We start from the raw sequence: 16,891 nt of genomic DNA on the forward strand, positions 1-16,891 counted from the left end.
GTTCTGTGCCTGTTCTTCCTATGAAACTTGAAGCCTACTAATTGCCTAATAGCTGCATTGCAGCTTGTCCTATTCATGTTAGTTTAGTTCCCATGTTAGTGGGAACCAAGTAGCAGGAGGAGCTTTAACAAAACCACAGATTTTCCAGGAATGTCCCCAAGCAGAGAGCAGTGCTTAGAAATCAAACTTCCTGAAAATATTTGTCAAAATGTTAGTATTTCATTAAAGACAAAAATAGACATTTTGTTTCTGAAGTAATAAAATCCACATTTCTTTATCAGACAAAATAAATTCAGCCTAAAGCTTGACAGCAGGAGATGCCATGCTTAAGTATTGCTGCAGATTACTGTTTGATCTCTCAAGTGTTCAAACTATTCTGCACTAGTACTCATTAAACAATACTGTACTGGGATTGGATTTGTTGACTATCTGGTAACTTTGTAAATGTGGTTAGAATGAGACTATTTCAAGGAACTTAAATTAGGACTTAAAATCAAAGAAAAGCCTTTCTTGTACTGTTTAATGGTACAAGACTAATAGAAAGTTAGGCTGACATTGCTTAGGATGAGGGTGCTAGAATTAAATGTTCAGGGACCATTTTTTAAAAGACAGTATTTCTTCCTTGTCCAGAGTAAACTTTGGTTATTTTTTTCCTGAAAGATGCTAATATTTGCTAGCATTCTTTGGTTACTTTGAAAGTATCCCCAAATAAAACCAGACTATTACAACCAAAATTATTGCAATACAGAAGAATTAATGTTTTATATGGAGTACCAGCAAACAAATGTAAAACCTATCAGCCCTTTATGTGTGCATTTAGGCAATGCAAGCAATAGTAGAATATGAATGCATCTCTTCTAAGAGGAAAATTTCCTTAATTTCAAGTTTTACTAATTTTGAACCACAAAGAAAATTAACAGCATAGTCCATTAAAACAGAAAAATCACAGGTTTAACTAACCTGTTGTGTTAACTAAGAAGAAAAAGTGTGTTTTTTTTTTTTTTCTGTTTCCCGTTGTCTGTTGAGAGTTTATATTGTCTCATCTGTAGTTCACCAGCATGCTGGACTAATTACTGAATACAGGTTATCAGTAACTATTGTGTCTTTTTTTTCCTTGGTGACTTCTATAACTCTTGAGTTGCCACTTAGTTATTTGTGATATGCATTTGTGTTTCCTTCATTGTAACTTCTAGCCTACCACTTTATTTGGCATTTTTGAGGTTTATTCTTTTTTCTTTTACCCTAAAAGGTGGTTCTCTTGATTAATGTTATATTCCCATCTTCATTTCTTACTCTCTTCTGGTTTGTTACTGTGCACTGCTTTGCTGGAGAGGTCATGAAGGAAAATGCCTTCTTGGTCTGGGAAGTTTTTTTGATAAACTCTGCTTGTGAAATCCTTTGAGTCAGACGATTTTTTTTTAAATTTTTCCTTGTAAAAACAAACTAAAGAGACTAGTCTCGACTGAATTCCTGTAGAAATTCACATACTCTTCTTTTGCATTGGCACTGTATCAAATACTTAGTTGAAGCTCAGATTGGAACAGTTTCCTTTTCCAAGAAAGGAAGTGGAGTCACATATTCCACATAGATGAGAATTATAGATAAAGATCTTGAGGTGGGATCTGAAGGTGTTCCCGTGAGTTTCTGAAATACCTGGAAGTAAATCTGTCATCCAGAACCCGGAGGTGTTGAATAAAGTTGTTTGTGTATCAGATAAAACCCCCTGTGCTATTGTTTACCAAACAAACCATCGGCTTGTACTTCTGGATTGTAAATGTTAATCTTTTTTTTAAGCAATGGCAGCTGAGGTTTATTTTAAATTTATCAGCAGCTTGATTGACAAGGCCCTTGTCTTAACCACATTGATTCTACCAGTTGACTTGAGGACTTTCTCTTTGTTGAAATTTGGCACTGTAGAGGGAATGTGTTTTGCACATTAGCTGTGTAGCAAATTTAAGTTGTGGAGTACTCAAAAATCTTTAGGTGATGAAGCATGTGCTTCATATGATGCCATTTTTCCTTTGCTCTTCAAAATATAAAAATTACACAAATGATTGCATTATAAATGTAAAAAAGGCATCCTACAACTATTTGGAAAATAATTTAAAATTTGAACTGCAGTTTTGATGTACAGAATAAAAATTATTTAAAGGCTTTATTGTAGAAGTATGAAGAGTATAATGGTATAGGTTTTCAACACTGTTTTTAAGAGGATATACAATGAATGTCTTTTACTTGACTCTGTAGGTACAAGCTTTAGTGAGTCTTCAGAATTAAAAATGTCATAAAAAATGTCAATGGTTTTAAAAAGGTTAAGCTTCAATCTCTTTGATTAAAATAGTATTTTCATTTACTTTCTTTCGTATCTTGTCAAGATACAGGCCTGCCAAAGAGACAACTATTGCCTTTGTTGCCACTTTTGGATTGGCTTGGCCTGAGAATACGTGGGATTAAGGTCACCATGGAATTCAAAGGGTTAATGGTATGTCAGTGGTTATGTTGGAGAAGCACCACAGCCTTTTCCTTTTCTTCAAGTGCTTATTGAAATAAAATGTGAGGCAAGTAAGAAACCTCCTTGAGTGGTAATACTATATTAATACTATAATATGTACTCTTAAAGGTAATACTGTGTAGATGCCTGTGTTCCTTTTGTGGGAGACAATTGCATACAGTATAGCATGCATGGAGAAGATTTAAGGACCTTTTCTTGAATTCAGCAGAAACAAATTAAATGGCAAAGTTCATATTGTTCAAGCATTCGAACAATTAGCAGTTCTACTTGCATGTTCAGCCATTAAAGCAAGAACTTTAATGGAGAGAAATAATCTAAAGTCATGCGTGGAAATAACTGGTTGTCTGAATTTATTGTTTTTGTACTAGCCATTACTGCTTTGGTTTCATTTCAATAGGTGCTTTATAGTTCTTTCTGCCAGAATTATGAGAATTTTGTTGGTCTTTGGATTCCTTGTCCTGTCTCTTTTTGAAACCAGATTTATGCTTGGAAGGTGTGTGCTCCTGAATTGTTGGGGACAAGTTTGTTAGGCAAAAATTGACATATACTGCAAATATAAATGATTACAACACAAAATTCCTTTGTCTCTCTGTAAATGTTGTGCTACTTATTAGCTAGGGTTATTACAGTTGAAATCTTAGTACATGTTTGTGACTTTAATGAAGCTACTTCTTTCTAGATCTTAAAATGTTATTGAAATCTTATCATAAATGGCCTTTTTATAACTAGCACATTCCTTGGCTTCCAAACACAGCCTCAAAGAAAGGGTGAAAATAGTTGCAAGCATCTTTTCTCCAGATAGTAGAAATGTATTTTCTATTTGCTGTCTCATATTTTTTTTTTAACAATCCCTTTTATATTCCCTGCATATGTGTTGCTGCATGGAAGTACTGATTCAGTGTTTGTTAAAAGTTTTCTTATTTTTCTTGATTAAATGGTGGGGGTTTTACCTGCCAACCATTAACTGTCATAACTATATTATCATCAGTATTGTAGTTTTACCTGCTGAATGGTGGGGGTTCTAAATTGCTGAAAGTCTCACTGTGTTTCTCTGCAAGGTTCAATCTTGCTTTAAAAAAAATTAAAAAAAGTTAATACTTCTAGTGAAAGACAAAATTGGCATTTTTAAAAATTGGAATTGTAAATTAAACACTAAACACATGTCATTGAATAGCATTTCAGCTGTATGCCAAAGGATGTCACTGAAGGGAACAGCACCTCTGAGCTCTAGAGGTGTTTCAGTAAGGTAATTTGGACTCAAAACTGGATCACAATTACGGTGTTTTTTGACTGTACAAACAGCTCTGCTTTTTACCCCGCACAATTTTTAGGCTCCAACTTTTCAGCTTCAAGTCATTCTCAGTGAAAATCTTACAGGGCAGGATCTGTGTTTCAGATAAATTGGCAAGACATGGCTGCTAAAACCCTTTTGGGAAGGCAGGATATAACACCTCTGTCAGACCTTTTTAGAGTGTGTGAGTGTGTGCAGATTTATTAAAAGGCTTAAGTAAGGTTTTAGTAAGGCTCCAGGACTATTCTCCTGTGCCTTTATTTATGGCAGCTTTGGTGTAGTGGGGGACTAACAGGTAGCAAATTCTAGTTTACTTCTATTGGAGTGAAAGCTCAGTGTTTCCTGTTTCAGTCATGGTGCTTTTTTTTAATTTTTTTTTCCACCTTGTATGAATTGCTTGGAAAACAAACACTGACCTCAAGGAAATGTGTTCCAAGGCGTGGGAAAAGAGGAAGGGTTTTGCATCTTGTGAAGGAAGAGGGAGGAGAATTTGGGTTGGTTCCCCCCCTTTTCTTTCGTGCTGAGCAGAAACAAAGGCAAGATACATTCTCCATGGATCTTTATGCTTCATGCCACATACTATGAAGTCTCAGGCAAAGGAATGGTAAAGACTGTGGGGAGTAATAGATGCTGATAGATGATGAAATATTTCAGAGAGAATTGATATGGTTAAAAATCCTCAATAATCTTCAAGGATAGAGGCTAGTACTTATTTAGATCCTCATGCTGTTTGTTGATATGAATTGTACTTCATGTGTGTTTGCTGTGCAGGTTTTCCTGTGAACACTTGTCACAGGGTGTTTTTTGAGTGTTTCAGGGTATGTTGGTCGAGACACAAGCACTGGAGCTGAAGAGCCACAAAGGTGTCACAACCAGTGACTGGTCCAGCCCTTTCTGTGGCCATGAATAAATATGACTTAAGTTCCCTTTAGCTGCCTGATTGACCTGGAATAAAGACTCTTGCCTTTGGGGTGTTTCTTTGTGGAAAAAGTCTCAATTTGCCTTTAGCTAGTTTCTTCTAGGTTTCCAAGAGTTGATCTTGAGGGCATTGTTACTTTGGTATCTGCTGCTGTTACATCAGAGCTGTTGGGTTTTGAAGCAAATCTGATGTGTGTAAGGGAGAGCAGGACAAGTATCTGCTTCATCTCTGTTTTGTGTGAAAGACATGGTCTGCAGAAATTTTCACTCAAATGTTGCACTGACAGTGTCACACCCAAGCTGCCAAAATTTGATTTACTTCAAAGGCAGAGTCTGGGATAGACTGCCAAGATGGAGTGGACTGTAGTGTGGTCACCTTTCCTGGATAACTCATAGTGGCTCTTGAAAAGACGTTTACCTAGACCTGTAACCATTTCTTGTTTTAAAACAAGATTAAATATGATGCTCTTAATATACCTGTGCTGTGAACATGCATAAAGCCTAATACTGAGGGAATAAGAGGAAAATAATAAATCCAGTAACTTGGAAATCATGATTTTTAGCAAGGGGGTTCCCCTGGCTTATGAGTTTTATTTCTTTGTTCCTCTAACTGCTTTGCTTCCATATGCTGTTTGGGTTTATATTGTGAAGACAGAAAGTCACCTCGTTGCAAAAAAATTCGAGGCTTATTTCTGTTTTGAATTATCAACAATTGTTCCAGAATTGCTCTAACGCTGTTAAGAAGCCTGCTGTTTGTAGTGTGTGCTAATGTTAACCTTTTCTGGTTTGGGGTGCTTCCTAGACTTGAGTCCAAAGCAGACAACTTTCTAATTGTGTGCCTTCGTACTAATAGAAATTTTCATGTTCTTCACTCATGGTCTATAAAGAACTGTTGCTGTTTCATTGTCCAGCATGTTTTCACTTCTTGTAATGTGTTCACAGTAGTCACTGCAGTAACGTGAGTGTGCTGAGGAAACAGTATGGTTCAGAGATGGGAAGTTATAATTCCAATTCTTAATGAGCGTGCTGCAGGACTTTCTAAAATATCTCAGAACATACATTAGTAACCTACTAGCTAAAACCAGATTATGCTTTAGTAATTTAATGTTCTGCTTTGCTGGATTATTTCCTTGCTTGTCTCCAAACCACAGATCTACTTAATCTTCTCCAACCTTGTAAAAGTGGCAGTAGGTATGTTGTTTAACTCTAATGCTGAACATAAATTAGCTGTAATTGATAGTACTGCTAGTTTAGACTAGGATTAACATGCAAGTAATATAAAAATAGTTTTAGAAATGAGGGAAAGGAGACTTTTGAAGCAGTCAGCCCACATTTTGATAGTGTCTTTGTAAAACTATCGTTAGTTATTAGCAGTGTGGGAGATGTCTGATTCTAACATTTTTCTTAGGGAAAATAAAGGTTTGGAAAGATGGGAAATGTTGGTTTTACTCTGACAGTACCTAATTCTAGAGAGTAATATGCTGGTTTGAGTTTTTTTACCTAATTCTGGTTTTAATGTGATACTGAAGAAAGTAGGATGTACCCCTTCACAGGCTGCTTTCGGTATTATCATTTTGCCCTCTCTACGTGAGGATGTACCAGCATTGTCTTCATTGTCTTCATTGATGCTTCTTTATGGGATAGAAATCTCCAATTAGTGCAGTAACATGAATTCAGCTCATTCCTGAGAAAATACCAGGGGTTAAGATGATGTAAAATCATATCCTGAGTTGGAAGGGACCCACAAGAATAATTGCAGTCCCAACTCCTATACAGTACACACCATACATTCTAATACTGAAATAATGCTGTTTTCAGCTGGCTGGGTAATTTTGGAAGGATTTTTCTTCGATGTGGTTCCCACAAACTTCCTGGAATGTAGTGGGGTTTGTTGGAGTCATCATTGTCCTGCTATGAAATGCTGAAGTCAGAGCTCCCAAGGGAGTGTAGTTACCAGGCTTGTCTGTTAATCACTTGAGCAGAGCTTCCCTTGGAGCACCTAGAGCTCTAGGGTTAGTAGGTGGTTAGTTGCCAGAAGAGAATGCTAAGGCAATGAAAACTCCTCCTTCTATCAGTTCAGCCTGTAGTCTCCTTTCAGGGCTTTGTTTCAGAGATAAGTCCAGTGCAGACTGCTAGCCTGTTTTTTTTTTTTTTTTTTTTTTTTTTTTTTTTTTTTTTTTGTTTTGTTTTGTTTTGTTTTGTTTTGTTTTGTTTTTCTTTTTTTTTTTCTTCAGCCAAAGCCATCTATGAATATTGAGGTACAGTGCAGTTTTACAAAACTGAGTCATTATCCTTTCATTATTTGTTTGACTACTGTTTGGGGAGGCTTTTTCCCTCTTTCAGGAGGGCTAGGAATTCTTGCAAACAATTGCTGTTTGAAAGCTGACAGGAATAAAGGGGGACATATTGACATGGGTCACCAGGGTATGCTATTTTACAAATACTCCTAAGACAAGGTGGTGTTCACTGTATTCATATGTTCCTTGCTATTGCAACCTGGAGCTATACATGCACTCCTGAATAGTCCATTTTCCACCTGAGTTTACTACCATCAACTAGTCTTGGTGTTTCCCAGAGACCTCACTGATCAGAAAGTGGTATAGGAAAACTCCAGTTAGATTTGTAAGGCCTTGAAGCTGAAATACTTCCGGAATCAAACCAAAGTTTTAGGAAGTCAGAGCCCCATTTGAGCACTGATACCAAAGTCTGCATTGAACTGTGTGTTGCCAAAGGCATCTCTGGCATTTCTTTGTTCATAGTTACAGATCCTGAAACCTGTGTTATCTGAATACAGATAACCAGAAGATAGTAATTTTGAAATTTTTGTGGTAATTTAGTTCACATTGCTCCATACAGGTACATTTTTCTTACTGTATAAGTACTAGAGAAGGTATTCTGCCCTAGTAAGCTTTATCTGAATTATTTGAATGAGACCAGAGTTGCACATAATTCTTGGGTTTTTTTCTTCCCTTCCTGTTAGTAAGAAAAATGCAATGTCCACCTTATGATAGAAATAGCTGTCTCATTTCATTAAATGAGTGAGTGCATTAATACAACATTTTAAGGTGTTTCCTAGCATCTTCTTTTATGCTCTGATTTTTAAAGTAACTTCTATGAAATCTTTTCTTTAATTGCTTGTTTCTTTGAGTATTTCTTAATGCACTTTGGCAAATTATGCAGAGCAAAATATGTTTCTGTGTGACTGGCACAACATCAGGAGACCACTGCCAGAGCTGGCTGTGTAGACCTTCCTGAGCCTGGTTTTATGGCCTGTTGTCACATGGCAAGTGGGTGGCATGGAATACTGGAGCAGCTGGCATCTGACACCCTGGTATGTCCTGCTCCTCAGGAATGGTCAGAAAGAGTCACAAGAACATCACTATTGTATTATCTCTTGTTCTGCCAATTAGAAATGTCAGACAAGGCATAGGAAGCAGTTTGAAGACTCGAGATAACAGAAACTCTGGTGAAATATTTGTCTTGTTCTCCTTGAAAAGAAGCCTGGAAAGGAGTCAAAGGAATGTTTGTATCTTAAATAAAGTTTATGCTTTTGAAGTGAGTTCTTAAAATTTCAGTGGGCTATATAAATGCTTTCTTTAATCCACAAACAGCACTTCTATATTAGGCATTGTGTCTTTAAAGGCTTCATAAAGTGTTAAATAAATAAATAAACTGACAATGAAAGTTAAAGATCTCCATTTCTTGAACTAATTGGACAAAGTAGTTCTTAATATGGTAGGATTCCACAAGTTGGGTTTGAAAAGCTGGTTTGTCTTTTTGTAAAATTCTGAAGTAGATTTGTAGTACAGATTGTAAAACCACTGTGGAAGTTGGAAGCATGTTTCTGAAACTTTCATTGTTTCAAAAACTCATCTCCCCACTGTCACATGTGGTGTTTGTCACCACCCCACAAACCACTTCTGTCACACAATGAATAAGCAGAATTAAAATTGAGCTTTTCTAATGACTGGAACTAAAGACCTTGAGAATGTAGTTCTTAAAGTGTATATTTATGGCTCATCATGCCTATTACTCTTTGACCATTTTGTTTGTTCTTAAGAGAACCTACCAGCGGAGATGGCCGTGGTACAGAACAGCAGTCCCAGTGGCGGGCGAGTGTCGCGGAAGCGCCCGGTGTTATCTGCAGAGACACCAGGCTGCAGCTCCCATGGCCCTGCTCTTGGCACCCCAGTATCTTCAGGGAAGCATTTGGGCAGTTGTCTGACTTAACCCAAATGAGAGCTGCTTTGTACTCTGGACAGTTGTTTAGTAACAATTCGCTTGAAGCCGGGCTGAGACGGATCTTGCTGGCTGTCTTGTCAGCTTAGTGTAGTCTGAACAGAATTCTTTTCTCTTGTGCCCTGTCATTACCCCCGTTCTGCTGTTGAGTACATTCTGCTCCTGGTCACTCTGGGCTGTAACCTAGGAAGCGCTGGATCCCTTGCATCCCACAGCAGGCTGTGAGCACACACTGCAATAGCCATCTGCAGGGATTTCCTATTGCACGTAGGGCGGAATCCTCTGCTGAGTCTGGCACTTTTCCATTCTTGTGGTACTCTGTTCAAAGCTCGGCTTTAAAACTTCTTTCCTTAGTCTTGAGTCAATTCTTCTTCTTCCAAAGCATGAAATAGATATTGTTCTGTGTGGCAGATCCTACTGTAAATCATGAAGAAGGCTCCTTACTGGTTTTGATTGCTCTCAGGACTTAGGTATCTTCTAGTTCCCATATCACAGAGCAGCTGGCAAACATGCATTAAAAGCATGGATCCTGGAGTATTTTAGATGTGTGCTAAAATCAACCTGTATTTCATTTCCACACTTTGCCTTGGAGCTGGGCTAAGCTAATCCTACTTTCTGGTCTGTTTGGCAGACTGCAGAGCAGGGGAGATTGAATCATGTAGGGAGGAAGGCTGTGCTGGATTTTCATATAGCATTGTTTTCTAGAAAATGAAAGTTGGTACTAGTCACTCAAGCCTTTTTGGCTTACAATTTGTGCAAATTGTATTGGTGAAAGTGTTTTTTCTTGCTTTTAAAATGGGCTTACACAAAAAGGATGGTCTTCTACTTTTTGGTGTACCTAACCTGACTTCCTTGAATGTGTTCTTTCTTATGTAAAATAACTTTTGCTTCTAGTCATGGTTTGTAGAAGTTGGTTTTCTCTAAACTTCTTTTAAGCAGAGTCATGACATTTTGCCCTATAAAAATCAGTAAGATGGAGGGAAAAACCCTTTAAGACTCACAACCATGTTGGAACAATACACAAAATCATATTAATGACTGTGATTGGAAAATATCATTGTTAGTCTTTGCTTCCCCCCCCCCCCCCCCATTGGAAGTTTATAGCCTATTTCAAACTATTTTTCAGCCTTGCAGTTCATAGCTGATTTAGCCAAATTATGTGCATTCATTTGGCTTTTTCTAGACTCCTGGATGTGTTAAGTCTTAGCACAAGTGATATTTTTTGACTTTGGAAAGGTCAGTGTTACATAGGACAATGCCTGTTACATGCAGTGATGTTCTTTGTGCTGTATGACAAACCAGTTTTCTCTGCTTGCTGTGTGTTCAGGTTATGCTGTGAATTTGTTTTTAGTGTTGCAAAGATGAGTGTAGTCTGCATGGGGGATTCCAGGAGCTGTTTGTGTCTTTTTAAAAATTGAATCTTCCTGTTCTTCACTTTTGCAATGCTTTCAGATTAAATATTTAGTAGCTTGAACACTGTGTGGTCAGACACTTCCTACCACACCTCCAGGTATTTACTGTTTTTCTTCGTTGATTAATATTGCAGATTTCTCAAGAAAATGAATTTTGAGAAAAATAGTTTCAGGCTAGTTCTGTTGCTCTTTTTAGTGTTCAGTGATTGAATCTGTTATGATGTCCTTGCAGAAGAGAAAAAAAATTCAAAACGGATGCTTCTTGATTTGCCTTTTTTTGTTTTACCTTGCCATTGGTTTTTGCTCTGCAAATGTCACTTTTCTAGTTTATTAGATGTGTATTCAATTAAATTAATGACAGGTTTTATCCCTGCTTGCATAGGTAATCTGATTTTTTATTTTTTGCTATATCCCTATAAACTTCATGAAAATGTTTTTGTCTGTGTAAGAGAGATGCTTAATTGTATGTGATTTTATTATGGTTGCAGATGGGGCTAGGAAAATCTTGGATCTAATATGAATAATTAATTGCATAATGAATTGCACAATAAATTAGGAGGAATTATTGGATGGCCTGAGTTGCCAAAACATTTTTTAAATTAAAGTGTGCAGTGAGTGTCTCAAGTGTGTTCTTCTTTAATTCTTCTAAAGCTACTAAAACTGGCTTTCCAAACAAATAATCTTCGTTATGATTCCTTTCTACCTATGTTGTTGCGTAGTCAGTGACAAACAAAATTTACATTTTTAACTGTCAAAAAAACCCCTCTCCCATTGTCCCCCTTTCCCAAAAGAACACAAATCATGAATATTTTGAGTCTTCAACTGTACAGTGATGAATTGAATATAGAGGGAGGGACACATGAAGAACCTCTGTCCTTCGACCTGTGCAGAACACCCCTCCACTGGAGATGCTAAACTTGTTTGAAGCTACTTTCAGTCTGCCTCTTGTGCACCACCACCATGTCAGTGTCGATAGAATGGCTGGGTTTGCAACCACCTGGGTTAAATTTCTTAGTTCTGTGGTGTTCCTTTTTAAATCTGGATGTCTACACAGTTTAAAATAACAAGACCTGCTGGCTCCTCTTGCATTTATTTTTTACAATGAGGAGTTTTACTCCTCAGTTTTAACGTTGCAAAGGCCTGACTTGTTTGGAATGATAAAAGCTGTATTGCTCTTTTTATCTCCCAACTTACTGGAAGGCAGGGCAGGTTTTTATTATTAGAGGTTTTGACTCTCTCACATTTCTAGGATTTGAAATAGATGGGGGGGAAAGTGATGTACTGTTGTGAATACAGCAGACCTCCTGTCACTCATCTTAATTGTGAATAGCTTGTGCCTGAGAGACAGGGACCTCCTTTCTTTGAGCTTGAAACTCAACAGGAGTTGGGCATTAGGAGTTGGCAGCAATTAAATGTAAGATTTTGGTTTCTGTTCAGTTGTCAGTGCTGGAAGCTTTGTGCCTCAGAGCCAAGTACCAGCTGTTCTGAGCCAGCTCATGCTGTGTTCTTCCTCCAGGTACCCTGAGATGTTTGTTTCTCACAGATATTCTTAATGCAGTCATTACTCCACAACAGGGCAATGTAAAGTAAAATATGGCCGTAGTTCATGCTGGTGCTATACTGGCTTTTCAAAATTCCATGTCTCATGATGCATAGAGCTGGCATCAACTTGGGTATAACCTGCTGATGTGCTGAAAGTACTGAATAACTAGGTGTTTAAAATTCATCATAGTGAATATCATAAAAGGAGAGGATTTTTTTTTTTTTTTGTTCCAAATGATCATCTTCATCAATGAAACTAATTCCTCGTGATGTTTATCTTGAGGCTTGGAAATATAACTTAAATCTTTTGTTCCAGAGATTAAGAAGATTATCAACAAAATACAGAACAGAGAAGATCTACCCAACAGCCACTGGAGAAAAAGAAGAAAATGTTAAAAAGAATAGATACAAGGATATATTGCCATGTAAGTATGATTTACATCTTAATAGAAAAGAAAGGGCTTGTTATTCTCCATGTATTTTGAATTTTACTTTTTAGTTGTTACTGAAAAGCAAATTTTGAGATAATTTGCTGAAAGATGACATTATTAAAACTTTTATTTTTAACTTGGAAGGCAAAGTGACTGAATATTCTTATACTTCGTCAGGAGAGGTATCACCAGAAGATAAATGTGTTCTGGTTCTGATGCTGTATCGAGCTGACACTTTCATTTTAGCTCAGAACAGTTGAGAACTTTACTAGATGCTTAAATGTATGTTTTCCTTAGGAGCATGTTATTTGTGGTAGAAAACAAACAAATGTCAGTGTTATACTCTAGGTGAAATTCTAAGGTGGCATAAGGAACCTGTTTTGATGTAAAACAGGTATCTTTTGCCTGTTTGTATCCTGCAAATGATGTTGAAAAACTTTCAGTGCTGGCTTGGCTTTGGTGTCTATTTTGCTAGAGTCCAAATAAAATTATTTTTAATGTGTGGACACAGAAAGCAAGAGTCAGAGCACAATTTAGATTTCAAACCCACCAACAAGTGGATATTACAGATCAGTGATCTGAAATTACAAAACTGCCTGTTACATGCTCACTTTGTGTAGCTCCTGAGGCCACGTATTTCAGAGAAGCTCTCACTGTGCTTCTTGATCTGAACAGCTGACAGTGAGATTAAAGGGTAGTCTTGTGACAAATGCCACTTCTCTTGTCCCAGAAGGTCAGCAACAGGTACATTTTACGCTGCTTATTAGCTGGGAGGAAATGTTTGATAGGTAGAGTGAAAAACAGAGAGGAAGTTGTTATTGTCATCTTATTAACAATGTCCTGGCATTTTGGTGGCTCGTGAACAATATAGTGAAATCTTGGTGGCAGCCAGGCTGAATTGGTGAGGCAGTAGCACTGCAGCAGTGCATGGCTGCAGCTACAGCAGCAGATGAGCTCATCTGCCATCTGCATGGAAATAAAACCTGAGTCACTGGCATCTGGAAGGGAACGAAGCTTGCAGTGGGGAAATGAGTGAACTTGAAAGCTGACATTGAGGAAAATTGAAGATGTGTTTTCAGTTTAAGTGAATGTCTCAAACATGCAAAGTCTCCAGCAATGAAGTGATGGGAGACCAGCTTGGAATGAGAAGCAGGAGAAAGGCCAAGTATCCTTGTCTATCTCTCATAAATCCAAGAAGTAATGTATTTGTAACTTAGAGATTAGTGCTGTATTTATCAGAAATTGTTACTGCTTCCAGAGAGATCAGTACCTCAGCACTAACTCAGCACTGGCTTCAGAGTAAAAGGTGCCTGTTCCCATTATAGTTTACTAAGCCACCCAAAATGGTAGAAAAATGCAACGTGGTGTTCACTGGTCACCTGAAGAACCAATTAGTTCTTGTGAACTGGGCCTTTAAATTATATAACAATATCCAAGCACTTAATCTTCAGAAGCTGAGAACTGTGGTGGATTTTTGGGGAGAATTCTATTCCAGACCTTAAACTCTGTAGCAGATGAGCTGTGGCAGACAGACAGGCTGGTGATGTTGACATTTGAAAACTGTTCTAGAGTTTTGGATCTACTGTGCTGAGAAGATAGGATCCCTCATTAGGCTGCTACTTTAATTAGTCTGTTCTGCCACTTAAAAGCAGTTTTTAGTATAAAGTCCGTGGCACCATTTCATGCTTAGAGAATGTTCTTGCCTTTACAATCTATGCATCAGCTTTTAACACAGTGCAGTGTGTTTAAGGGTTTTTCTAGGCCTTTATATGAGTATGTTCTCTTTAGATTTATGATCTAAAAGTCTCATAATTTAACTTGTGCTTTTTTAAGAAGCATTACATGGTAACACAATTTTTTTGCATGTTATGAGGACTCTGGTAGAAAAATTTCAGCATTTTGCTAGCTTTTTTGGAGAGCTTTCTGTATAGAAATAACTCTTAGAATTTACTTCTTCTCAGCATGGTTCCCTGTTTTATTATCAGTGATGCTTTTACAAAAGAAAGAAATCCAACTAACCGTATTTTCTCTTTTGAAATATATTTGTTCTTTATCTTTTTTTTTGAATTTAGGTCTAATCAAAGTTTTAGCAGCTGTTCTGTGGTTGAGGAATTGACCCTGGGACCAGAAAGTAACAAATTGCTTGAGCAGCTGCTGTTTCTACAAATACTTCTGTTGCCCCATTTAAAGATAATTTCTTTTTTGATATGGATTTCCAGCTTAAAGACCCTCTATCGTAGAGGTAGTTTGAGCAATTTTTGTATGATAGCCAATAAGTGCTGTTATCAACAAGAGCTGGAAGGACTGGCAAATTTGCCAACCACCTACACCATTATAGTAACAATCAAGTTGTTGTACTACGGATGCAATTTTTTTTAAGGCCAAAATGAATAACAAAATGTTTAGTTTATTCTGTCAACAAATAATAAGGTTATTTTTATATTGCTGAGGATTTTGGTCTCCAAAGATCTGCTGGCTTTATCAGAAGCTTGACATATCCAAAATCCCTAAATGAAGGAATCTCCTGCTTTCTAGTTCAGAAGTTTTCCTTTGCTCCAGCAAAGAGCCTAGCCCAGTATCTGGGAGATGGGGGGAGATCCTAGTAAATCCTGGTGCCTGTTTCCTGTTGTGATACCTGATGGAGTCCTCCTTGGCAGAGGCTTTGAGAGCTGCCAGCTGCTTTAACTGTGCTCTGGTGTTTTGTGCTTTCTGCTTTCCCTAAGTGTGTCTTAATTCTGACCACCATGATCTGTGTTAAGGTTGTGTAACTGCAGTTTTGATGGCTTCTGATTAATTATCTTCTGCCTCTTTGTAATGTATTGGTTGGAAAATTGCTCTTGGAATTCCAGGAGGTGGTACCCTGTGAACTTGTGCATCAGCAGCACATAACAGTAGGAGCTACTCTGCTTTTATCACTCACTAGCTGAGTTAATCAAAATCATAAATCAAAGTTTTTGACTTGCTTGTGTGACTTAGCTTTGGAAAATTGCCTTTAATGTTCTCTTTTTATTGTTCTATGTTGATTTACATGTGTTGTAATCCTTGTTCAAAAAATATTTTGGTCTGGTTTGTTTTTATAGTTGATCACAGCAGAGTTAAACTGACCTTAAAAACTCCCCCACAAGATTCAGACTACATCAACGCAAACTTTATTAAGGTATGTGGTACTAGTTTAACAGTTCTATTCTTTTTAAGCATTTTTTCCTTGTCAGTGCAGTTTTAATATTTTAGTCTAACATAAGCCTTTAAAGCTGTGAGGGAAGATATTCTTTTTTATGACTTGAATACATTTGCAAACATTGTGCCATTTATAACACAATCTTTAAAGCTTTGATTTTACTCCTAAGTGGAAATATAATGTAAAATACTTCATTTTAAAGTGGCAGGCACATGAATTGGAGATTTATACCATAGGAAAATACAGATGCAGTTGTTTTAACAGGTCACATTTTTAGGGACCATAAATGAGATGTTTGACAAATTGTGTATGTTAATGCACATTTCACTCTACTCATGGAAAGAGTGTGGCAATGGAGTTAACATTCTAAAATTTGTAAGAGAAGCCAGAATTTTACTAAAAGCATGTTGCAGTTTTGTTTCTAAGTATTAATATCTTAAGCTGTCTTTGTAGCTTTATTCTGATGCTGCTTCTACACAGTATTTATTTTTCAGAAACAGGTATTCCTGTAAATCTTCTTGCATGAGGATTTAGCTTGAAAGGCTGAATATTAATGTACTGAAAATTTATATAAAACAATTCTAAAATTATACATGTACTACAGGGAGGGAGGAACTTAATTTTTTTCAAGAGGATGCTTTTTTGCAGAAAGGTTTTCAATTTTTCATCACTGAATGTTTGAGTAACAAAGAAAATGCAGACTTAATGGGAATCTTCAGAATCTGAACACACTTATTTCCTGTGACAGTCTCTGGCAGTGCTGTAGCTGTTGTGATCTTGGGCTCCCTTGAGATTACCAGCAAAATTCCCACTAGTGTAATTAGTCTTGTTTCATATTCACCCTTCCTGTTATATATTTTTTAAAAAGGGTATTCTAATTTTACACTATTATAATCCAAAACCTTTATAAATTCAGGGCAGATAAATGTTCTTTGTAAACATTAATGGTTCCTTTCTGCAATCCCAGGGAGTACATGGGCCAAAAGCATATGTTGCTACCCAGGGGCCCCTAGCCAATACAGTCATAGACTTCTGGAGGATGATATGGGAATACAACGTTGCTGTAAGTAGCTATAGAAAAATTCAGTGTTGCCTTATTTCATGGCACTGTGATTGTATATATTTTGCCTGAGCTGGCTATTATTATCAAAATATTGACAGTGATTTAGATTATTTGCTTCCCAAATCTTGCTTTTTGTAGTTAAATAGCATTAATATTATGTATTCAGTTTAATAATGTAAACTCAAAGTAATAATTTTGTTGAATGAATGTTAAGTCCTTCATATTTATGGTTTTTGCTTGGTTACATCTGTAAGGTAGGAGACCTTACAATTCTGACTTAATGTAGATTGATAAAATCAAAAACA

General features: G+C 37.0%; 1 protein-coding gene across 4 annotated transcripts in view; it reads left to right on the top strand.

Annotated features, from left to right (window-relative positions):
- The window catches only part of PTPN12 (protein tyrosine phosphatase non-receptor type 12), a 70,814-nt gene that overhangs the window by 19,916 nt on the left and 34,007 nt on the right, over positions 1–16,891 (top strand). For 3 of the 4 annotated variants that reach the window (XM_062491647.1, XM_062491650.1, XM_062491648.1), the window contains exons 2-4: positions 12,231–12,339; positions 15,426–15,502; positions 16,491–16,586. In XM_062491647.1, the coding sequence (XP_062347631.1) occupies positions 12,231–12,339; positions 15,426–15,502; positions 16,491–16,586 (282 nt within the window). Of the gene's footprint in view, positions 1–3,960; positions 4,408–12,230; positions 12,340–15,425; positions 15,503–16,490; positions 16,587–16,891 lie in introns of those variants that run through there. The other variant, XM_062491649.1, reaches the window with a different exon arrangement.

Source organism: Cinclus cinclus, chromosome 4 (assembly GCF_963662255.1).
Source record: "Cinclus cinclus chromosome 4, bCinCin1.1, whole genome shotgun sequence".
NCBI classification, from domain to species: Eukaryota; Metazoa; Chordata; class Aves; order Passeriformes; family Cinclidae; genus Cinclus; species Cinclus cinclus.